Source organism: Aquila chrysaetos, chromosome 4 (assembly GCF_900496995.4).
Source record: "Aquila chrysaetos chrysaetos chromosome 4, bAquChr1.4, whole genome shotgun sequence".
NCBI classification, from domain to species: domain Eukaryota; kingdom Metazoa; phylum Chordata; class Aves; order Accipitriformes; family Accipitridae; genus Aquila; species Aquila chrysaetos.
Window position 1 is genome coordinate 169,108 of NC_044007.1, and position 25,396 is coordinate 194,503.

General features: G+C 45.2%; 1 protein-coding gene across 50 annotated transcripts in view; it reads right to left on the minus strand.

Moving 5' to 3' along the window:
* SCRIB (scribble planar cell polarity protein) overlaps positions 1 to 25,396 on the minus strand; it is a 115,527-nt gene that overhangs the window by 37,962 nt on the left and 52,169 nt on the right. For 27 of the 50 annotated variants that reach the window (XM_030010915.2, XM_041122881.1, XM_041122868.1 and 24 more), the window contains 10 exons: positions 25,005 to 25,085; positions 18,823 to 19,080; positions 18,463 to 18,573; positions 14,194 to 14,370; positions 13,635 to 13,751; positions 10,119 to 10,307; positions 9,266 to 9,385; positions 8,958 to 9,014; positions 4,661 to 4,717; positions 3,847 to 3,930 (listed from right to left, as the gene is read on the minus strand). In XM_030010915.2, coding sequence (XP_029866775.1) covers positions 3,847 to 3,930; positions 4,661 to 4,717; positions 8,958 to 9,014; positions 9,266 to 9,385; positions 10,119 to 10,307; positions 13,635 to 13,751; positions 14,194 to 14,370; positions 18,463 to 18,573; positions 18,823 to 19,080; positions 25,005 to 25,085 — 1,251 coding nt within the window. The remainder of the gene's footprint in view (positions 1 to 3,846; positions 3,931 to 4,660; positions 4,718 to 8,957; positions 9,015 to 9,265; positions 9,386 to 10,118; positions 10,308 to 13,634; positions 13,752 to 14,193; positions 14,371 to 18,462; positions 18,574 to 18,822; positions 19,081 to 25,004; positions 25,086 to 25,396) is intronic. The other 23 variants (XM_041122887.1, XM_041122875.1, XM_041122873.1 and 20 more) reach the window with 5 other exon arrangements.

Consider the following 25,396-nt stretch of genomic DNA (forward strand, 5'->3'; position numbering starts at 1 on the left):
TGTCTGACCCCAGCATACTTTCAAGCAGTTCCAGCACTTTCACGCAGAATAACACCTCTAACCTCACTCCAGTGCATTTCCATACAGATACACAGTTATCACCATATCATCTACCCCATGCATCTCCATCACACCTGCATGGCCAAACACACTTTTATGGCCCCACTTCATCAAAATACACACCAACAAGTAACAGAGAGCTAAGTAACAGCTAACAGAGCACAGATCCCTTTGAGCGCTCTTACTGAAGGCAGGACTGAAACAGAGCTTCAGTTCTGCCTAGGCTCAACTGTGCCTATCCAAGATGAAGCACTGACCTTTCCTCTTTTAATACTATAAAAGAGAGTTTGTTACCCCAGCCAAAGCCTTCTTCAGGGAAGCAAAGATAATCAGAGAGCAATGATCAAATCTTCTTCTACCCAAGTGCCTGCCGGGGAGCAGAAAGACCTCTTCTGCTCAGAGCACATTCTCCAACTCCTGTGTCATGGCAGCATTCACAAAAATAGCTCTCAAGGGCTGGGTGGGCTGGTGACTACAATGGCAGCTGAGAGGCTCAGGAATTTCTGAGGCCCTCCCCTAGCCCCTCAACCCCAACCCAACCCAAAGCAGTGGCTGGCAGAGCCCTGGCTCATATCATATTTCTTCAGACAGTGAAGCCTGTGCTACCCTTAAAAATTTTGCTATTGTAGCTATGTGACTTTCCAACGTAAAAAAACCCTAACAAAAAACCCCCGAATTCCAACCTTCTTTTCCCAGAGTGCCATAAACTACACTAGCAAGAGCTCTAGTGCACACAAAGTTATGCCAGGCAAAAAGTACTGTCAGGAACTTTATCTGTTCATTGGGGATGCTGTAATGAAAACACTGCCAGCAATCCACCACCGCCAAGTGGGTTTGTTGGTCCTACAGCCAGGCCCGTCTGACACCACTGCCGCTTTGCCTTGCCAAGCAGAAGAACGCAAACACTGACCAACCTGGGTTCCAGGTGAATCCCACCACCAAGGCCTACTTTGCTTTGCATGAAGGGAAAAAGTAAACAACACTTCTATGGCACTGTGGCGATGGGCATCTCACCAAGACTGCGTGAAGTCTGATAGTCCACAGGGAGCCTCAATCCCTATTTCGTTCATGGACATGACTGGAACTGAGCTTCATCTACCCCTCGCTTTAATCTCCAGCGCTTCTGCTGCAGCAGTGTATTCCAGTGCAGGATGCCTCCCTCCCTCTACTTCACAGCGGGCTATTTTTATCAGACAAGCAACAATTTCTATTTTGGGTAAGCAAAGATTTTGGCAGTGCTGTGTGCTTTTCCCAGCCTTGCCTCTGTCACTCCCCAGTCTAGCAGACAGGACAATTGTGTTTTACCCTGCATCCTCCAAGGCAAATACAGAAGAAATGCATTTGCAGTTCTGATCCATCACTTTGCCCCAGACACGGAAAGAAATCTAATTTTAAATCTAATGAACAAGTACAGAGAAAGAATCAATGGCTAGAAATTGAAGAGAAATAAATTCAGACTAGAAAGTGCAGATTGTTAATTAACTAACCATGGTGACACACTACTGAGAGATGTAAAATCTTCTCCATTTCTTATAGTCCAGAAAGTAAAACTAGACTTTAAATGTTTTGTTGTGGCTAGATGCAGTCATCCATGGGTATGGTTTCCAAGCCTGTACTATGCAGGAGACAGAGACTATAATAGCTCTTTTATTGCTGTGATGGCAGTATTCAGACACTGTAGTGCACTGGGTACTCTGCAGACATCAAGTTACTGACAAGCTGGCACAGCCGGAGGGCATCACTGAGACGAGCATTCTCATGCAGGTTTCAACTGGAATTTTTCAGTTCGGGTTTTAAAAGTATACAAACAAAACAGGCTTGCATCTCATTAAGCCTTTGTTAAATCTTGCTCACAAAAGGACCAATACACAGCAATACTGATTAATCCAAGATACACAACCATCTGACCCCTTCTTTAGGGGCAATTCTTGGGGAATCCTCATGACAAATTCTACCCACAATCTACAGCAGTCATGACAGAGGTCTGCACCTCCTCCTGTTCGACAGTATGAAGAACAGCAAGGCCCTGCAACTCCCTTGCAGGAGCTATACTGCAACAAAAGATATGTAGGCACTGTTTAGAGGAGAATGTACGTGGTGAGAAAGTTGGCCTAGAGACAGGAAGAGAAGGAAAAATACTATGGGAACTGGGAAATAGCATTAGTCATCTTAATTCAGTCAGACTGTCTGGAGATAGACAACCTGTCAATTGAACTGCGTGCTTTACTGCTGGCCGGACTGATCGGTGTCTGAGTCTTCCAGGCAGTCACCAAGCAGGCTCCTGAAGGAACGCCAGAACCTTGCTGTCCTCAAAGCCCATATCTCCCTGTAGTCATGATCTAGGCAGACAAATTTATTCAAACAGAGCAAAGACAGGGCTGGGCAAATGACAGCTGGAAAAAGATAAACATGGGCACCAATTGGCTCTTCCCCTGAAATGGGACATTTATAGATGCCGCCCATACAGCCCGGCATTCCAGCATGTTCAGCCCCACATTCCAGTGCCAGGTGTTCCTGGGCTGACATGGACTGCTCAGGCACAAGTTCCCAAATGCTGCTCTGCTCTGAACAACACTAGGGCTGTCCAGCAAAGAGGCAGCTGCTTGCGTGGGGCTGGCTCTCTCCTTGTTTCCAGCTACTAAGTTACACTAAGAGATGCTAAAAATACATTAAACCTTTTCCCGACAATACTTTTCTGTGTGAATAGCCAGGAGAGAAAAGCCAAAAGCTGGGGAGTATGGGAAGGAACAAAATGAGACAAAGCTGGGCTCTAATCAGTGTGAAAGCAGAAGAGCAAGAGGGCCTGAAGCCAGTGAGAGGACAGATGAATAGGAGAGGAGACCTGTCTGGATAGAATGAGATGGAGACAGTAATGGTAAAAGAGATGATCCTGAAACAACAGAATGGGAATGAAGAATCTGATGATGACAGCAATGGGTGGTCTTGCTGCAATAGGAGGAAAGAAATGGACGTGAAGACTGCGGATGTTTGTGAAGGAGCAGGCAGAAACCCAGTGAAATAGGTACGATGCAGGGAAGATAAAACATGACCAAAGGAAGCAAAGATGGAGAGGTGAGGCGAGATTTTAAACAACACAGGAGAGACGGATGACTTTGTAATCTGTGAAGTGTCTGAAATCTGTATTTTCTCTTGGCTGAGCCACCACTACATATCAAGGACTGAAATGCTGGTCGTGGGCAGGAGTATCCAAGGCCATATCAGGGCTAAGTCATGATATGCAATCACTGTCACTTTGCCTTTTGCAGTCCTAGATGGATCTTGACTTTCTTTTAATACTTTTGGTATCAGCACCCTGCATCCCTCCTCCTTTATAAACACCATCCCACAATAAATTTACACCTAAGCTATGCAAACATTGTCAGGAAGAATCCTCCCCTCCCTCCTCTGCAGCCTTCAGTAGGGGCTTCCTTCCATGATAAATCCCCTGCACTCTCCCATTCACATGTATCCCTCTCTCCTCTTGGGCTGTTCTTTCTGCCTTGTTCGAGATGCTTCCTTTTGCGTCTTGGCAATTACACAGGCCACTTCCCTTTCCAAAATGGAAAGTGACCTGGCTCTCTGCTCTCCTCATTTTCTTATTCTAATCTTTCTTTTGTAGCTGCCTTCTGTTTCAGACAGTGTCAGTCTACCACAGTTTTGCTTCCCAGTTTTCCCCTGCAGAGAGCACTGTCATCTGTCACATCAGGGCATAAGGAGAGGGCAGGTAACAGAACGACCACGGCTTCCCCCACGCAATGACCCACATCTCAACAGCCCCTCACTTACAGTGCGATTGACTCTCTGTAAGCCACTGCTGGGCAAAGCAGCCAGGGTCCGATAGTCCAGTCTCAAAGGTTCACTGGTGATATTCTGGAGAGGGGCAAGGGGGGGAGCAAGAAAAACACAAACACCAGGAAGAGATCAGGCCAGAAGTCAACTAAATCAACTAGAAAGAGCAATTAAAAGGAAACCACCCCTAGTAATAACCAAGGCCTTATCTCCAAACTCTGCAGGAAATTCCCATTGCCTGGAAACGAACCTGGAATTGTTCCAAACACAACCACGGGGACCCATGACAGAGGCCAGGCTTGAGAAATACTGCAGAGAACAGGTCACTCTGGGCCCTTGGTCACCCACTGGTGCACAGATCCCCACCATTCCTCCTGCCCCCATGGGCACGTGTCCACTCCCTTATAGGGGGAGAGGAGAATGTGACATACGTACCAGTTTTCTCCGAATAGCATCCAGAAAGGCTTCCAGTCTGGATTTGGAGACATTTGAGAGTGCAAATCTACAATTCCTGTACAGGATCTTTTCTCAACCTTAACTCACACTCATTGTATAATTTAATTTGATCTTGCTTCCCATTTGCATGTCTGCCTTTCTAATTCAAGCCGTTGTTTTTAACCACTCCTTCCTCAATCACATTACAGATTTCTTCACTTCTGGTATCTTCTTACACCCAAAAGTCAAGTCTTTGGGGGTGGGGGAGTGGAGAACAGAAGTTACAGGGAATGAGCACTTTTAGAGGTATCGCCAGCCTTCAAGTCCAGCTCAGCCCTTTTCTGCCACTCTCCAACCCTCCCACCATGCTCCTCACCTCTGCCTCCTCCTCAAGTTGCTGTGTGGCTGCCTCCCGCTCCCTACGCATCCACTCCTTCCATGAGACAGGACAGAGTCAGAGCAGCATCCAAGCAGCACAGGCAAAGAGAGAGGGGAAGACATCAGCACCATGCTGTGCAGCAACTCCAAAGCGGGGACAAAGGAGCAGGAACAGCACTGGCGGCAGGAGAGGGCAAGCAGAAACCCAGTGCATAGGTTGGGCCCAGGGACAGAGGAGCTGGAATTCTGCATGAGCTCAGTTATCACCAGCAATCACCAGCAAAACAGACAGGAACGGACACCCCGTACAACACAGGCCAGGGTGTCACCAGAGCAGGGGAAGAGAGCAGACATCTCTAAGATCCTCAGCAGGGTCAATCCTGGGGAAAAGCGAAAGGCGCTAAAGCCCCCCCCCCCCGCCCCAAGCACAAGGTACGCCATCACCAAGGGAAAGGAGAAGATTGCTTATTGTGAGAAGAGGCATCTTGACAGAGCACAGACTGGAGAGGCTGGAAGGGAATGGAAAAACAAATCTACAGAGCACAGGCCTAGTTGTCACTAAGGAAAAAGACCTAAAAAAATCACGTGCTTGTTTATAGCATCACAGCCAAAAGACTATATATAGAGACAGAAATTGTATCAGTATAAGGCAGGGCTTAAAATCAGCTGGTCAGCTCTCAGTCATTCAGCTCAGCACAGGAATATTATAAGAGTGACCAGTGACTAATCTCACAAGCCCCAGCTATGGGCTTGCTTCCAAGCTGCAAGAGGAAGGTAGTAATATGTTACTTGTCTTAAAGAATGATTTCTGTGCATTTATACTTTTGTGACTTTTTGCCCAGCACCTATGCTGCAGAGCGAGGGCTGTGGACAAAAGCAGCATCATTCTTGCATTCTATCGTGCATTGCAACCCTCCTGACTGGTCCTCCCAAACAGTAGCAACCAGATGGTCCAGAAGTCCTAAGGCTGGAAGGATGGGAGGTGAAAGGCATCTGAGAAATACAGAGGGAGTTAACTGAAAATTCTGCTAAGCACCTAGGCCCTTCTCTTCAAAAGCTTCTGTGCATTACCACTAGTAAATAATCAGTGTCCCACATCACACCCTCGGATCTCCAAACAATAATGAGCATCATGAGAAAAAACTAATGCTCTGGAGGATCACAAGACCCAAAGGGCTATTTACGGATATTTAAGCTAAAGTCTGTTCTGAATCTGGTTATGCTTATTTTGGACAAGTGTTATCTGTAAGGTCAGTGTTCAAGCTGACATTAATCTTGTATGTGATCCTCCTCTGAGGTCTTAAGTTGAAAAGAGACAAGAGCACCAGCCAGCCCAGATGGAGCTACAGAATGTTCAAAGTTCATCTCTGACAACATCTGGGGAGCCTGGAGAAGGTCTGGATTAAGATTAGAAAAATAAGTACAGCTCTAGAGTTGGGATAGAGAAAAGCACTGTGAATCAGTCCATGGTGATTTGGAGTTACTAATACTGCTATTAGAAACTGAATTATCAAAGTACTGAACTTGAGAGATGTATGGAGTGAGGGCAACAGTGGTATCTGAAAACCTCCACAGGACTAACTGTGAGTATAGCAAAGCCAAAATTCTTCCCATTTCTTCCATTCACAAGCTTACTGTAAGGAGGCACATTTGATCTCTGTCACTCTTGTGCAAAACCAAACATGAAACACTGAAATATTAGAGGACGGTCCAAAAATGGTGACATGAATAGTATTACTGAGCATCTGGCACTGAGGTGGGAACTTCCTACAGCATTACAATGGCTACCATACAGTGCTGGCTCCATCACTGGTACAAATTTAATCATCAAAACCAGTATTAGAGACAGAATCCCAGTTTCAAGGTCACACTAAAAGGCAACAGCAGAAAAACGTGCCTTTGCCCATGGGTCTCAGGCCATGGATCCCAAGACGTCAGACAAGTCTGGAGCATTCATTGCTACCTCCTCCTAGTACCCTAATGGAAGGGGCACCAAAAAATATGAAATCCTTTAAAGGCACAGGCAATTCTGGAGGAGACTCTTGGTCTCTGCTGATCACCAGGCTACAGGCCTACTTCTCAGCTCTTCAGAGGTTGGGATAGACAACATTGTAATTATACTAAGCCACACTATAGTGAGAGAAAAGGCAGTATAGAGGAATACAGACCTTAGAAGTCCCTAAATACACGTCACTGCAACCTCAAAATATTACTTTAAAAATCTATCAAAAATAAAACATCCAAGAAAGATGAGCCATGATTACTGTGTATTGTTCAGCCTCCAGGAAGAATAATGATATTTGTTATGAGATGCCCCCTGTTGTTTTGAAATATTGCTGACAGCTGAATGACTAGCTATTGCTAAGTTTTTTTTCTTTTACATTAACCATTTAAATAAAATTTCAAGTTCCAAGTTTTCCATAAAAAGCTATCATAATACCATCAGCACTTTTTGAAATGAGATATGGCCAAGGCTGCATCACCAATCGTAAAGGTTTTTCTGTTTTCTTGACAAAGTCTCTGGAGTGTTTTTAAGTAATCTCAGCATAAATTTTGGAAAAGCCTTATCTACCTAAGACTGAGCTAATGCAACCTGCTCAGACAGAGCAGCATGGTTTTGGAGCCAGACTTGCTCTTCTTGGTTTATCCAGAGGTGTTACAAATGCTGATAATGACTCATAGTACCTGAAGTCTCCTAGAGAATATTCAAATCCACATGCTACCAACATAAAACTGGTAGGAATACCCTTTGCTGTAACAGTAACACTACAAAATCAGTTTTTCTGAAACCACAACAAATCACCCTCAGTTCCTTCCTAGGCAAGGAACAAGATATTTTATAGGAAAAACCTAAATCTGATCTAAATTGGTTCTGCTCTGAGCTGAACCAAGTGACCTGACCTGTAGAGGTCCCTTCCTACCCAAATTATTCATAGAATCACAGAATAGTTTGGGTTGGAAGAGACCTTTAAAGGTCATCTAGTCCAACCCCCCTGCAATGAGCAGGGACATCTTCAACTAATCAGGTTGAAGATTATTCTAGAAGGTCATTCCACTGGAAGAATTCCCATCTAAGTATAGAACTCAAACACCATCAGAACACCTTGCAGATACTTAGGACAGAAATCCCTTGTCTTATTCTTGCACATGCTGACACCGACCTAAGCTGTAGGCCAGCAAAGATAAATCAAAGCTTCCAAAGGGAGTCTGCAACACACTGAACCCCTTTTGTCTCTCTACCCCAGTCTTTTGTAAAATTGTACCCTGCGTAGCCCATTGCAGTCACTGACAGAATGCAGAGTGGGATTATATAAATATGAAATATATGTGTGTATTTAATGATTATACATATCGCACACCTGGAAGGTCATACGGCCATTTTCTTGTTCATTTTCCTGTTCATGGACTGTAGTCTGTGCCATTGTCTATTCAAAACCTTGACTGTTTTTTCCAAAACAAGCAAAATCTCAAGTGTTAACTAAATTATAAAGCTCACTTCCATCCACAATTGCCAACATAACTACAACCTTGTGGGGTAGCAAATGTAAAAAAACCTGAGTGATTACAACTACAGAAAGAACCTAGAGAAATATTAGGTATATCTAAATTGGAAGCCTGAAGAAACACCTGCAAAACGTACACATACTGATCTGCCAGGAGAGCAGATTGTGACAATACTGAAAAATTAAATTTTCCCTCATCTTCCAAAAGAATCTGACTGAATAAATTACGGTTTTAAGTGGGATAACTAGAAAACCCAAGTCCTCGAGGGGCTTGACTCTGCTAATCTATTTCTGTGAAAGGCTGAAACAGTGGGCAGAAATACAAAATTCTCATAATGAATCAGAAAAATTATCATGTAAACCCAAGAGCACAAACTCATGATTGATTAACAGTGCCACTTCTTCAATTCGGGGCAATTTTGAGCTGTGTGTTCTCATCTTTGCTCACAAAAGCTCTGTCAAGTCATGGAGTGCTGCACCGAGAGAACTGTGGGACTTCCAAGCTAATAGGCCATTTTTCTCAATGTTGCAGCTTGGCCAGAATGTACCAGCAAGTAACAAAGATGAACTCTGCAAATAACAGAAGAGTACCACCAAAGAGGTACATTGGAAGATATGGCAAAGCCAAAAAGCAGCTAGAATAACTGAGTGGTGCACTATGAAGAGAGACGGCCCAAAGCCCCCCATGGCATTAACAATAGGATAGAGATAATCTGTGGCATTTTCCTTAGGGCTCACAGGCTTGGCAGAACCACTGTCAGAACAGATTCTGCTATGTGAAAAATCTCTCACCACTTTCTCCATTTCTTCTCTCTCCCACTGAGTTGCTTCTCTCACCATTTCCATCTCCTAGGAGAGACCAAAGTTAGAGCTGCTTCACGCAGTGCTCTCTCCTCACTCGGAGCACCTGTAACCTCATGAAGATTTCAGAGTCCCGTCCTAGTGCGTTCCTGATGAAAGTGCTGGGACCTGCTCATCCCATAAAAAGGAAGTCCACTACCCATTATGTTGCAGATTCCATGCACCAAGGGAGACACTAGAGTTTTTCATAAATTTTTTCCACTGCCTAACATTCTCCCAGTTGTAGCCAGAATACCCACCTTCTGTAGGATCTCCAGTTCTTCAGGGCTTAAATCCCGATCAATGGAAGAGATACTTTCCAGGCTATTCTTGCGTCCGATACCAGCAGCAAAAGGGTTTGCAATAATTCCTGGGGACATCTACAAAGCAAAAAGGCAAAAAACATGATGGAAGCCCTCAGCATGCCATACAAAAAATTCCATATCCTGGGCTCACAAATACAGAGTACCAAGAGGATCCTAATTAAGTCAGAACTCTTTCACAACTTGAAACATTATTTCAGCTGTCAATTACTCAAGGAACTTCAGGTATAAGAAAGATGAATTTAAATTGAAACAGGTACAGAAAGGGGATAAGGTGACCAGGGATTAGGTACATATTCTAGTGAAGAATAAAAAAGCTTACTTAGTAAGCCTTGAAAAAAGAAAGCTGAGAAAGCACAGGATCGCTATGGGTAAGTGTTACCCTGTGGGGAAAGGCAAACACCAATAAACAGACAGGCAATTTACTTTAAATATAACATTGGCACAAGAAAAAATAGGCATAAATAGCCTGGAGAAAATTAGCTTGAAAACGACATTTCTAACCAGTGCAGTGATATTGTGAAACAGTTCTGCAATCAGCAGGAGAGAGACAGTCTTTAGAGACTATTGCTTTTATGAACTGCCAACCACCTGCAGTTCATATAGCAGGAGACCAGACTTTGAAATCTAGGACTTCAAAAACGAAACCAACAAAAAAAAACAAACCCCACAACAAAAAAAACAACTACAGCAAAAGGTTGGAAAAATGCAGCAATCTTCTATGAAGAAAGAGGTGGGATCCTCTTGTGGTACTGGTCAGTACAAGGGCACCCTGCACTTCAGTTCTCACCTCAATAGCAGCTGCAGCCTTGGGATCAAAGCCATCACACACTAGCACAAGGAGCGCGTCACCCACACTTCGGAGTATCTGCACTGCTTCTGTATGCGTCATTCCCAGCAAACTCTGATGATTCACCTCCAGGATCCGCATTCCCACCTTCAGACGGCCATCCCGGGCTGCAGCCCCAGAGGAGCTCACCTATAACAAATGGGGTGAATCAAGATATCATGTAAGGAGGTAAGAGAAGATTATAGAGCATGGGGAGCATCAGGAAGAAGGAATGAGAGAGGACAGCATAGAGGAAACAGGGAGAAAAGGCTGCGGCTACATGTCAGGGAAAGTGTCTGGAAGTACTCATATATACTTATGGAGAGGGTAGAAAAGGAAGAACATGTACAGTTTGGTAGAGGAAACAGGTGTGAAAAAAACCTCTTATGGGAGATAAAAAGAATCTGTATTTGAAATGTGTTGTCCCAAGGAAACAAACTACTTTTGTTTTGTCAATGAAGCAGGTGAGAAAGAAAGCTCTCGCATCTACGATTTATCTTCACAGAAAGGAAAGTGTAATAGTTTTTTGTTGGTGGAGAGAGACAGAAAATGCAAGCATAAGGATAATTTTTGTGGATAAAGATAAATGAGGCATAAAGACTTTTCACTGTCTTTGTGGTAAACAGGCGTAACAAGTTACGCATGTCTGTCATTTTCCATCCTCTCTTTCAGAGAAATAATGTGTAACTCCTATTTTCTTTCCTCAGCATGTCACAAGAACTCATACTTGCCTCATGTACACAAGCAGTCACCAGGGGAAACAACTGCATGCAGCATATTGATAAGACACATGAAAGCCAGAGTTTGTCTTAAACAGTGCAAGCACCCATATATGTTTGAGGAGAGAATGAATGTGCATGCTTTGCCATGAGAACAAAGGCAGTAAAAGCAAAGAGTTTTATTCCTTTTTTTCCCCTTCAGAACAGGGAAAAGAGACTGCAGGACTTGCTGTGGGTACAAAGTGAAAGAAAAGACACCCCCCCCCCCAAAAAAAAAAAAACAACCCAAACACATGCAAACATGAGGCTCAGGAGAAATATGCAAGCTGGGGAAGTGAGAAAAAATTGAACAATGGCAATAGGAGAAGCTACTATCAGGAACCAGACAGAAATAAAGGATACAACTTAAAGTGCCTTAGGGAAAGGAACAGAATCACCAAATGGGCATTGCTTTTTTCTAAGAAACCAAAAGGCCTGGAACAAAATGGGATGTACACACAGTCAACCTAGATCAAATGAAGACCTTGGTACATTTGGTATACAGACAGACCTCACTGGGAACACCAGAGACAAACAAACAGCTTCAATTCAAAGGCCTAGTCTCAAAGCAAAAGAACCAACATGACTACACTTTACGAAGAGAATTGTGACCAGTGCTACACAAGGACTTCGCAGAAAGAATACATCAATGTCAGGGATCTCAAGCAAAGCCTGTAGATGGATGACGAACATAAGAAGAGCACAAGGGCACACAAAGTTGGTTGCTGCGTGGGGCAAATGCAAGGACATGCATGACTGGTTGTCAAGGTAGGATGGAGGCACAAGTAACATCAGAGGAAGGAAAGAAAGAAAAAACTACTGCACACCACATATTACTGGGATCAGAGAGTGAAAAAAAACCCAAACAAACCAACTGTATGGGTGTTTATTTGATTTATGAGAGCTGTTCTGGAGAAAAAATGACAGATGTATGTTTAATAAAGTACCTGTAAAAAGAGGAGAAAAAATGCTGCATGCTTTTTTTTTTTTTTTTTTTAAAGGTTTGGAGGGAGGGAAAGCAGCCATGCATGCCTACACATAATTTCTTCAGGGCTGTAAAGGAAAACATTTAAGTGTGTGTGAGTGCGTGTGCATGCACAAAAGTGGTCACATGCAGCTGAATGGAAAAAGACCAAATACTCACAATTTCTTTTCCAGGGAGAGCAAGTGCATAAGTGTGACAGTAGAACACCCAGAAATAATGGGAGGAGGTGAAGTTAACGTAGAAAAATGTCCTTAATGCCAACCGTCATCTGTATTATTGATATGTCACTGAGGGACACTGAGTTATCCCCACTGAGACAGATCATGAATTTCAAATTGTAGATATAATTTATACTTCTCATGGTATTCAACTTGTAACACTTCATCAAGAAGGTTTTAAAAAGGAAGAACCAGATTACAAGTTTTAAAAAAATTACAATTAAGGGACTCAATGGAAATGCAAATTAAGAAAAACTAATGAGAAAGAAGGTAGTAATCAGACGTCCAAAGAGGATAAAGAAGAAAAAGCACTACTTTGTCTCTCAGTTACTGGAAATACATAGACAAAATAAGAGAAGCAGGAAGAACACTCTGGTTAGGACCGAGAAGAGATAATCAAGCTGAAGTAACACAGTTGAAGGGAGAGCAGACAAGTTCAGTACTTTGGTTCTCCACAGGCCAAAACAAATACTATTTAAAAAAAAAAAAAAAAGGGGGGGGGGGTAAACTAACCCTGCAATGGGACTAAAATGTAAGCCTTCCAAACCCCTAAATGCTGTAACACTGAAGGAGATAAAACCAAACTTAATCATTAAAAATAATTGTAGGTTACAATAATCTTAGGTTTTGTTTTACAGCTATTACAAATGTTGCAGTTGAATGTGCAACTACTACTTTGATAGAGTGAATTTACTCTTTTAACTTTAGAACTCAGATAAAGAAGTTATGTCCAAGTAGTAACAAATATTGAGTATTCCCTTTCTTTGAAAGTAGCCACCATCAAGCAAGGATTAAGACCTCTAGAGCTAGAGCCGAGTTTCTACCCTACCATACCAGCTAAAGAGGGAACCAGTGACACTAACATGAACATCCAGAATTCCCCTTTGGTCAGCAGTAAGACCAAAAATTACACCACTTATCACTATGCTCTGTTGCTAACAAGAAAGAGGTGGCAATACTTTTTGGTAAGGGTCAGGAGGAGCATAAGCTTATACACAGTATATTGTTGAAAAGAAAACATGTGTTACTTCTTGGGGAAAAGTGACATGACAAATAAATACACACACAAGCAGTCATTTACAAAGGAAAGGGAACAAAATTACAGACACGGTGTGTGGCACAGGAGGAAAGGTAAGCAATTCATAATGCTTTCAATGAAAGGAGGAAAGAGCATGCATGTTTGGGTGGGTGGGAAGGCCACAAGCACTTGGTGAAGCAATAGGAGCAGAGGGGAAAAGGAAAGATGTATGGGTTTATATCACAGAAAAAAAGGCAAGAGAAGAAATGCAAAGCAAAATAAAAGCAAACATAGAAAATGAAAGAAGAAATTTTGTAGCTGTTCTAGAGGAGGAAATACGAAACAGATGCGCCTCCTTCGGTGGATGGAGAATACTCCGGGAGAATTGATGTACACAGTGAAAAGTGGAGAGAGTATATCGAACAAATTCCACAGGGATCACCCTTTTCCCTAGCAGTCCTTGCATGCAACCAAGTTGCAGAGTTAGTGGTCTGGTACCTTAGAAATGAAGATGCCTTCATCAGTGGGATCAAATGGATTTCCAGCATGACCTTTTGCTCCACCGCGGATACTGATGCCCAGCTTTTCTCCTGGAGCCTTTTCAATGCATATTTCCTGTAAACACAGAAAAGGTATCCTTGTTTCTGGGTCAAGTTCAGACTGGAATTGTTAGGGAAACACTCCTAGTAGCTGGCCATATTCTAAATACCCTGAAAAGGACCTGAATTAGACCTTTCACTCATTTGGCACAGTTTATTCCTTCTGATGAGGCTCTGCCCTTTTCTGTATTTGTCTCCTGTTCAGGTCTGGTCTTCATGAAATCTGATCATTCTCTGATCACAGTTATCACCATGGGCATGGCAAGAGACCCTCCACAGTCCTCAACTGGATATATACTTACAAGAGACTGGATTCTACCAAAAGAGAAGGAAATTTCAACCAGAAGTTTGGTTGTACCCTAGTCCCAGATGTCCAGCTAGATAAGAAATTGCCTGCAAAAGTGATCCTTTTATAAAGAAGGGTGCAATTCCCCCCAGTTCTCTTACTCAGAACCTACCTGCATACCAGGTGGTGGCGGATCTCGCCTTACTAACATAGTCAGCTCCTGAGTGTTGGAGAGCAGGGCATTCACTGCTTCCTGGTGGGTAGCATGGCGCAGGTCAATGCTATTTACCTCCAGGATCCTATCCCCTACACGGAGACCGCTGCGAGATGCCAGTCCACGGGGAATGACCTACAAAGAATCATTAAAGTTACAACTAGAGAAGGAAATTCCATTTGTCCTTGGAGAGACACTGATTGCGTCCCTAGGCTATCCTCCAACATCCTCTGAGGCCTGTTTTGACTTCTCTCTCTGCAACCAAAGTTCTCCAAGAGGTAACATATCTGTGAACAGTGACAAAGAATGAAGTAAGATTTGCTTTAAAGTGTCATTCGATATGTTCTTATATTCTCATATTATCATTTTCATCTGTAACAATCCTTCGTCAGCTTTTCCATTATTTTGCCCGTGACTGTAACCAGAAAACAGCTTTCTCACAAGAACTCTGAAGGAACTCAAATGTTAAACTGCAGAGCCATTGTCAGAAGTGCATCATCTACCATTACAAATGGCCACTGTACCAGGACTGACAGTGTCAGTACAACTCCAGTCGTCAAGAATTGCTCTAGAGGGGATCTTGAGAACTACAGAGTTACTAACCAAGAAACCTAACTTCTATTCCTGGTAAAACAATAGAGTCAACAAAGAAAGAGTAAGATCTGTGAGCATGTGGATAAGCAGGGTTTGTTGGGAATGAGTTAGTCTGGCTTTGGTAAAAGCAAATCCTGCCTCACTGGCCTGCTGAAGCACTGAGAAAAACAATGAACACACGAAGGAAGGAGTCTGGTAGGCATAACTTCTAGACTTCCAAATGGCCCTTGACAAGGTCTGAACCTAAAGGCTATTAGAGAAGCCATATCCACTGGATGGGAGGAAAGGCCATCTTAATGCACTGAAAGCTGGTTAAAGGAGAGGAAACAAAGGGCGGGCCTCGACAGCTGCTGCTCAGGACACAAAAGATTCACTGGTGGGGTTCCTGAGGGATTGGTGCAGGACTGGTGTTATTCAGCATGTCCATCTGTAACCTGGAAAAGGTAGTGAATAGTGAAATCTCCAGGTCTGCAGATGATACTGTGCTGTTCTAAGCAGCCAAATACCACCCTGGTGGTGGTGAACTTCAAAAGGGGTCAAGAAAACTGGACAAAAGGACATGACATGAGCTTCAGAACAGACAACGAGTCTACGGAAGAACACCTAAAACCATGCACACACAACACTGAACTCAGAAACAGTAACTCAGGAAAGGTCCTAGAGACTTTGTCACATGTTCTCTGAAATCATGGGCTCCCCATGCAGAAGAGGCAAAAAAAAGCCAACAAAATTTTGGGCATCATCAGAAAGGGTACTGAGACCAAGGCAGACAGAATCACCCACATCTCCAGGACTGTTCAGCTCTCTGCTCACAAAAAGGCAGAGCAGAAGGGGACCCAGAAACTGTGCCGAGGACCGCGCAAGGATGATGGTGATATGCCACAGGGTAAGGTCCCCAGCACCAGCCGGAGTATCCCATGCGCTTTAGAGGAAGGATGCAGCTTTCAGGGTCTTGGGCTACAGGGAGTGTCTGGGACCTCTCCCTGAGGCTGGTGGTGGCCTCACCAGTGGAAGGTGTGCTCCGCTCAAGGTGCCGAGCTGGCCGGTGAAGAAGCTACAGGATGAGATGAGCATACTGCATAGTGTCAGTGAAAATGAACAGGACAGCAACAGGCTCTTTGCAGAAACCCTGCAGAGAGGAGAGTCCAAATCCCACGTTGTACAGAAGGGTCAGCTAGGAGCTATGCTTAAACAAATGGCAGAGGATCCCAAGCTGGGAAAGGCTGGGAGCTTGAGATTGCTGGCAACAGAGCAAAGAGCCTTTCTGTCTACTGACATGCATCTAAAAATAGGTATAGTGCCTTGTAGCACATGAGGACAAACTACACAAAAGGAGGCACTGGAGCCATCCCAGAATGAGCCACATGTGTCCTGGTTTCAGCTGGGATAGAGTTAATTTTCTTCATAGAACCTAGTGTGGGGCTGTGTTTTGGATTTAGTATGAGAATAATGTGGATAATACACTGATGTTTTCAGTTGTCGCTAAGTAGTGTTTATATTAAGTCAAGGATTTTTCAGCTTCTTGTGCGCAGCCAGCAAGAAGGCTGGAGGAACACAAGAAGTTGGGAGGGGACACAGCCAGGGCAGCTGACCCAAACTGGCCAAAGGGGTATTCCACACCATGTGATGTCATGCCCAGTATATAAGCTGGGGGGAGTTGGCCTGGGGGGATCGCTGCTCGGGGACTAACTGGGCATCGGTTGGCAGGTGGTGAGCAATTGCATTGTGCATCACTTGTTTTGTATATTCCAATTATTTTATTATTATTATCGTCATATTATTATTATTATCATTATTATTTTTTTTTTCCTTTCTGTCCTATTAAACTGCTCTTACCTCAACCCACGAGTTTTACTTTTTTTTTTTTTCCCCCAATTCTCTCCCCCATCCCACTGGGTGGGAGGGTAGTGAGCAAGCGGCTGCATGGTGCTTAGTTGCTGGCTGGGGTTAAACCACAACAACATGTCAGCGCCAACAGAAGTGTCAGGTAAAACCTACTGGAAACCACTACTGCAAGGGACAGAGGCACACATCTGTCAAACAAACTTGCTGTTTCAGTAGGCTTGTTGCTGGCCAGAGGCTTGGATCCTGTGTACTGCGAAAGACAGCTAAGTCAGCAGTGTGCCCTTGCAACAGTGGAGGGTGTAACCAGTGAGTTTAGGGAAGTGATCATTCCCCATTAATCAGTGCTTGTGACGTTACATCTGGAGTACAAGACAGACACTGATAAACCGGAACGAGTGCAGCGGAGGGCCAAGAAGATGAACAGGGGTGTAGAGAATACATTGTACAAAGAGAGGCAGGGAGACCTGGGGTTTTTCATTCTTGAGAACAGAAAGCTAAAGGCGATGTTGCTGCTGTCTTCAACTACCTAACACAACGGTACAGAGAAAACAGAGGCCAGGCTCTTCTCAAAGGTACACAGCAGTATAGGGAAAGAGGCACGGGATCCAAGTCAGAGCAAGGAAAATTCTGACTAGATATTTGGAAGAAAATGTTCACCATAATAGTAGTTAAACATTGGAAGAGGAGCCCAGAGAGGCTGTGAGATCTCCGTCTCTGATGATACTCAGCACTTGACTAGACAAGACCCTCAACAAGCTGATCTAGGCTGGCCCTGTGCTTTCAGTGAGGTCAAACCACCTCCGCAGGTCCCTTCCAACATGAATGATCCTGTGATGTCACATCTTGAGAAGGACATAGTGGGGTTAGAGAAGGTCCAGAGAGAAAGGCAACTAAAATAATGAGGAGATGGAGCAGCACCTCGCAAGGAGAAATGAAGGCCACAACTCTTAAGTTTGGAGAGAAACCCAAGGAAGGAGAATGAATGAGGTTTACAACACTGAAGGTGGTGAATAAACTGAATACAGGACTTCTGTTTACCTAATGGGCAATACAAGAACGCAGGAGCGCTCAGTGTAACCAGTGGGGCATTGGTTCAGAGCAGATCAAGGAGTGCTTCTTCAGGTGACAGGTAATGATGTTCTGGGACTTGCAGCCATGGGTTTAGAGGAGACAGATTCAGCATGTTCAAGGGACAAGAGACGTATGGATGCAGAAGGGGCTGGGCAGGGATGTCCTCTCTAACATCCCTAATCCAACGAGTGTGGATGTGTGGGACTGCAAAGGGAATGAGCTGCAGCAAGCGGCCAGCTTGTGTGCTGTCTCTAAATAGCATCAGCTAATGCCACCACTGGAAAGAGAATGTGGGGTCAAAGGACACTGGCCTGAATGCAGAAGAGCACTTCTGTTTTTCTGTGCAGTTACACATTCATCCTGCTAACACTTTGAGTAATGACTGGTTTTCTGAAACGCCTGCATCTTTCCAGGATTCATTAAAATCTAACATAAGCTCAGCAGTTTCAAAAGCTAACTCTCCCCAAACAGTTCAGCATGAATTATACAGGTTTGCAGGCTTTTACATGCCATTTAGATTTCTACAACAGCAGCAGTTATGTCTAGTATAAGCTAACTCTTTACATACGCACACATCCCTCTCCCACCCCCCCCCCCTTTTTTTTTTTAAATTTATACTGTACTTCTCAGACTCTTGCATCAAAATCCTTCATCTTAACCCCAATAATTAAACAGCTCAGGAAAGTCCACTGTTACACTGCTCACACGGGACTCTACCTTTGAAATGAAGACACCTGGTTCGTGAATCCCAAACGGATGGCTTGAATGGTCACTGCCTCCTACGATGCTGAGTCCCAGGGGACCACCTGCTTTTACAAGGTGAATTTCCTTGAGGGAAGAAGAAGCAAAGTCAAAGGGAATAAGGGATATCACAAAAGAACCACAAACACTTAAAAACATGGAGTCAGGGATGTTTTGCATGAGTGAGCACAAGATAAGCACCCACAGGACAATGGGGATCCCCATTACTTCTCAATGCCCCGATAACACAGTGAGCCAGCCCTCATCAGACTACCAATTTTTCAAATGAAAACCGCCCAAGATTACACTATCCCATATTGCAACAGACAGACTCACCTCAATGGGATATTGATCCTCCAGGCCTTTAGACAGATGGTTCCTTTGCAGCGAAGGCGTCTCCTCCGGTGGGCTCTCCCCATGGCTGGGAGGCGGTGGTGGGGAGTGCATGCGCACTCGTGGCACGCCTGGCGAGTCTCCCTCGCTGAGCTGCTCTGCACCCTCTCTCTCTACCAGCAGCACGATGGTGGGGGAGGATGCGGTAAGCAGCGCTACTGCCTGATCATGCCTGGCTTCTGTCATGTCTACCCCATTGATCTAGAACAACCCGCAAACTCAGTGTCAGACCATCACCCAAGTACACCCTGTCATTTTAAGCACTTTGCCAAGGGACCCCATTCTGCTGGAACACTGCCCCTTCTCAAAAGCCTGTTCCCCAAAGCACTTTGTAACTTACCCCACTCCTTCCTATCTGGTAAAGGGACACAGGCACCTGCTCATTCCTACCTGACCACAATCCTCTTTCTAGACAGCTTACCAGCCATTTCCCACCTTCCCTGTACACCTCCAAGCCCTAACAGCATCAGTGATGCTCCAGAGGACCATGAAGATCAAGTACAATGCTCCACCTCCTGGAGCACTACAAACCTAGCTATTGCCCGGACTATGCCGTGGCTCACTTGTTACCAGGAGAGTACCTGTCACTCCTTCTTGGCTTGGCATTTCAGCTTTCCTACCGGGTCACAACAAAAGAAGCCCAAGAGGTTGCATTAAAGGAATGGGTCCAAAGATCTTAGTGTGGGAAGACGACAAAACAGTGACTCCCAGAAGCGATGCCACAACACACTAATGTGCCACAGCATCAGCGGCCTTTGAACTAGGCCATTTGCCCTTATCAGTCACTCTCAAAGTCCAGACACGGGCACTGAAGAGCACGATCTGATGTGCGACAGGACCTGTCACTGGCCATTGGGCTGCTGTCCGCCCATGCTGGGCAAGGTCATGGCAGTCTGGGGAAGATGTCAGTTTTAAGCCCTAAGAATTGTACCCCAGGTACAAAAAGACTTGGAAGCACTGAGAAAGAGACTCTGCTAGTCCACAGTGACTGACTGGCTGACACAAAAGGAAAACTAGAATTCTTTTGGACAAGAGAATTTTATGCAATATGCTACACCAAATAATTTGAAGAATACAACTACAGTTGTTTTGTGATATCAGTGAAAGATATAACACTTCAGACAAAGAGGTACTTCTAGTACATACAGGGAAGCAGCAATGTCATTCATACAAGGCATCAAAGAGAACTCATCTGAAAAACTGTATACTATTCTCATCCTTCACACACACAAAAATTATCTAACATAAGTTAACAAGATGTGCAGAGAAAAGCTGCTACAACAGGCAGGGGAACAGAGAGCCTTTACTACAAAATTAAGATTTTAAACAGCTTGCCTAGAAACTCAAAGGACCAGAAAGGATGTGACTATTCTCCATGAATGTATGAGGGACAAACTATCGAGAGGAGAGCTAAGCTAGAAGAACACTGCCAAAAGGACAAAACTTGCCATGAAAAAGTTGAAGCTGAAAATTAAAAGGTTTCTAGTCCTTAGGTTCTGGAAAAGCTTTCCAAAACGAACAATGAGGATGCGAAAATAACAGCTGTCAAGATGGAGTTTGATCAGCTTACAAAATAATAACGTGACTTTGTAACAGCCACAGCAACTGGATTTTGTAGCCCGATTCCTCACTGTCTGATTCCTAGAAGTATTGTAGTTACTCCCCAGCTCCTTCCAAGAAAGCAGTTTCTGGACAAAGCTGACTGCATACAGTCTGACAAGGCTTTGTCCAGAACCTCCATAAACACCACCACCACCCTCACCCGACCTCCCCCATCCCATCCACAGTCAAGTGTGCTACTCCCCTTACAACATGGAAGAAGATAGGCAAGACAGCCCTACGCTGCATTGGACACAAACAGAAAACTCAGCCCCGCAGCATCTCCTCTACTCAGAGGGTTGTCCCCAAAGGGACACCTTTAGCACCGACTATAGAGGACAAACAGAAGGATGCGAAGGCATGCCAGCCTGCACATGCATGCAGGAAGAGGAAGGATATAAAGGTACCTGGGTAATGGCTGCTGAGCATGAGACAAGGCAATAAGCAGGAAAGATAATAAATTAAACACACAGGTGTCCAAACCTTAATAACAGATAACAGAGACAAGGCTCCAGACGCTTATGGATGGATCACGAAAGGAATCACTCAAATGGTAATGTTAAAGAAGTGTGACCAAAAACTTGGTAATCAATATGTGGAGGAAATCAAGATTACCATGGGTTACCAGAACAGTTCTCACAGGAAAGAGCAAACTTGCTACGGGAAGTTTTATGGGGGATTGTGGGAATGTGCAAAACGTATTATGGGATTTTTAGCAGAAGGATCACAGGTGGGAAAGGTGAGTGGCCAAGGAGGAGAGGGGAGGAACAAGCATGGGAAAATGGAGAGGATGGAAAATAAAAGAGGCTGATCACACACAAGCAGGTTGCTGGTCAGTATGCTTGTCTGGCCAAGCCCTGTACCTGATCACCATAGCCTGCTCTATCTTTTTATCAAACTCTGTTTGTATTTACTGTATGAGTTTGCTCTCTATTCTGGGTATGTGTGCTAGATCTACTAGTAAAATTCAAGTTGGACTAGCCAGCAAGTAGGAATGCAAAATGTGGAAAGACCCAACAGCTGGCCTAGAAACTGGATAAAAGGCTCAGGGTCTGACCAAAGAGCCTTGAAGAACTTGATGCTTGGGCTACAGACTGAAGAGACCTGCAAACATGAACATTTATGTGATTTGAGCGCACATTCTACTAGCAAACCTTAAACCTGATTAGCCAGAAGGGAGAAACAGGATTAAGTTGTCTGTGTTGTTCATGCCCTATGAGGACTGTTTGTGTTTATGTGTGCACCTGTAAAGGTACTGCCCCCCTTCTTGTCTGTGTGAATCTGTGGCCAGCCATGTCTGCTATGTGTTTGTCTTTGGAATCTGCACTTAGCCTTCCTAATGACTGGACCTGGGAATGGGGAAAAGCAGCAGCCTTGTGTCCAGTGGACTGGGAAGGGAGCATGCCTTTGGGTCCTCCCATCTGCCAGATACACCAATTTTTAACAAAGATGACATGCAGAAGAGACTTGGCCCTTAGGTTCTTATCACCAGATCAAGGCCCAACATACTCCACAGACAGACCTGCTGTAGCAGCATGCACTCTTGACTTCATGCATTCCCCTCTGTTATTTTTCTGCCACTGCCAAGAAGATGAGAATGGTCAGACTTCGTCAGACCAAAAGTATATAGCGGCACTTCCATGGACTAGTGAACAGGGACACAGGAACTCCCCGAGTCAGAAGTATATCACGTATAACAGCCCGTGATGGCATTTTACTCATTAACTTCTCCATTACCTGGCAATCATGATGCCTTCCCAGCTTTTGGACAGCTAGCTTTCAGTTGCCTTTATTGCTATGTCTCTGCTTAGCAAGAGAACAAGGCCAGCCAGTGCAGTTTGACTAAGTGCCCAGAGGAGGGGAAAGAGTGTCATCTGTCCTTTCCCAGCTCCACACATTTTTCTGTGTGCCAGGGAGTTACATTACTCTGGCAAATTTCTTAGTGATCAGACTGCTCTCAGTAGGACCCCCATGTGTCGCCTGGTGCTACTACTGTCCTAAATCTCCCACAGAATCAGTTTCCTTCAGTCTACTCCCAGTCCCACCCCAAAAAACTAGCTGCCCTTAACCACTGCTCACAATCCTGCACCCTCCCTGCTAGGTTCCCATCCCACGATTCAAACTCTCCAACATTCCCCCCTTGGAGCTCCCTGCCCCATGTCTTCCACTACTAAAATGACTCTCAAGACACTAGAATATGGGGAAAGCTGAAGAGTTAGTAGTCAATCGCTGGTGAGTTTTGTGGGGTGTTAACTTTGGAGAGAGATCTAGGCTGGGCTCTTCAATCCATGTACTCAAAGCTCCCTTAAGAAAGTAAAAGGAGCTATCCCAGTCCTTCCCCTGCAGAGAAGTCCAGGACAATTTAGAGCACAGGGGAAGAGTATGAAGCTGTGCTGTATTTCTTTTCCTAAGAAAACAAAAATTCTTTGGCGAAGTGAGAACTGAGGCATGACTATGGCTTTGGAAATGGGCCTCTGCCTGCTGGACCTATGAAACCACCTGTATCCTAACGAGGGCCCTCCTGCTTTCCCCATGCAGATACAGGGGAACACAGGCAACCGGCACTGCACATCCCAGGAGTCACCACATCCTGAAAAGCTTTCCAATAAAAATGGGCAATCACTGCTTCAAGAGAGTCATAGTAAAGAGGAAATTTACAGGATGCTATGCGGGCATTGCTTTGAAGTGAACAGATACTCTCCCAACGTCCAGTATCTTTGGACCAGGGCAGCCCCACAGCTCTAAGCTGGCACCAGATTTCACCAGAGACAGAGTGAAACTCACACAGCTGCTCTTACAGCAAGCAGATATTCTCGAGAAAATATGAGAGGCCTCAGGACGTAACGCTACCACTATGTGGATATCACACTTAGCAGTGAACCCCACAAGTAGGAAAGGCAAAATGGCAACTGCTGCCAGGAGGCATGGCTGCTGGAGAAGCGACAGTCAGACACTTGCTGGAAGGCACGGAAGTTATGTGAATAGTCCAGACTAGGTAAGTGTTCTCCCAGGAGATAATAATTTGTTCCTGTTTTCATCATAACTGAGCACAAGATTTGAGCTGCAGCTGATGCTCAGCACCAAACCTTTTATGACTACACACTTCAGCACAGGTAACATCCTTGAGAGCAGAGGACGATGGTCTCAAGCATAGACATATTTCCTACCTGTGCAATAATACTGCACTCATCATTGCAGCGGGGTGTGTCAGAGGACTAATGACAGCACAGCCTTCATCCACATTAAAACCTAACAAAGGCTCTGAGTTCTGTAAGCCCTGAGCCCATACACTGCAGTCTGAAGACACTGCAAGCTACTACTAGGGAATTAGATCTGATTTTCCTATGAAGCTGCCCACAGATATAAATAGAGCTGCTAATGGGGGATGGAGACAGGTTTGACTTTTGACTCTATTCTGAGATCTTGTGTTTCCTTCTTGCCACAGGTAGAGCAAATCAACACCACATGATAGGCTGTGTGCCTGCAATTGCACCTCTCAGTCATGCCTCTGTACCAGTGGAGCATCAAAAGATGAGCAAAACCAAAATAATTTAGGCTATCTAGCAACAATCAGGGTAAGGGCTTGATTTTGGGAGGAGGGGGGAGCATTAGCAAGGAGAGATGCTGTACCAGTTCAAGTCTCCTGCCAAGACACGAATGTCAGACCTGGGCCAGAGCTCCACTAAAATTTTGTGCCAGAGCAAATACAACACAGCCCCCAGCCTAGGGATAGAGCAGACAGAAGCCAGCACTGACAAGGCTGTATCAGTGTTTACTCACACCAGCTCTGTGGTAACACGTGCTCTTACCACAACAGCTGGATCAGAAACCCACCACCAGCACCAGGATGCAGGAGCTTTCACTCGGAGGCAGCATGCGAGCTTAGGAAGAGGGTCAGGAGACTCAGCAGACTCTCCCCACAGGAGGGGAAGCAAGTGACACATTAGGCAGAGAGACTTGAGGTTAGAGGCAGCAGTGAGATCCATACTACTGGCATAAACAGGAAGGGAAACTGGGGCTGGAGTTTCAAATGAAAGCAGGGGGAAGCACTGCAGTACACCGTGCCCCGCTCCACACCACCCTCAGGTAGCCTCCCTCCGCTTCAGCACACACTGATCCCTGCCACCCAGCTCTCTGCGGGGAGCCAGTCAGCTGTGCCCCAGAGGGCTTCCCTCCCCACATGCCATGCTGCGGCAGAGCCCTCCGAGGCTGTGCTACAAGGCTCTGGAGGGACACCAGGCTAGGGCAGTGCTGTTTTGTCATCTCTCTCCAGTACAGCCTGGACTGCCACGTGCTGTTCCTGAGGGGAAGCGCTCACACACAATGCTTGGGGAAAGGGGAGGCATTAACTGCACCCACCACCAGTCAGAGGCAGGGGTAGAACCACCAAGACTAAATGCTCTCCCAGAAGGCTCAGGAGCTGATAAAAGGACCCCCAAAATCCAGCTTCAGTGACAGAAAAACAGCCCCTGTATGAGGAAGGGCAGGGAGCTGAGTCAGACCCCTTCCTGCACGCCCACACTCACCGAGATGACCCGATCTCCTACATGCAGGATCCCGTCCCGATGGGCTGCACCACCCTCTGCAATCCGTGAGATAAAGATCCCCTGAAACACAGTCAGAAGGGTCAGAGCAGCCTGTGCTTCCCCTCGCCAGGGCTTGGCTTTCCGAAATCGTTCCTGGACACCAGGCCTGGTCTCAGCCCTTTACCCTTTGCAGACCCCTCCCCTGCCCTGGCACTTCCCACTTGTTCCTCACTCCGCACAAACCCTCTTCTGCTTCTAGAGTCACTAGCAAAACCTCCAGCTGCCGCAAAGCCTCCATGTGGCCAAGAGCCCAGAATACATGTCAAGAGGACAGCAGCAAGATTAAATGTCACTGACAGGGACTGTAAGCCCCAGCCCCACCTCCTTATAAA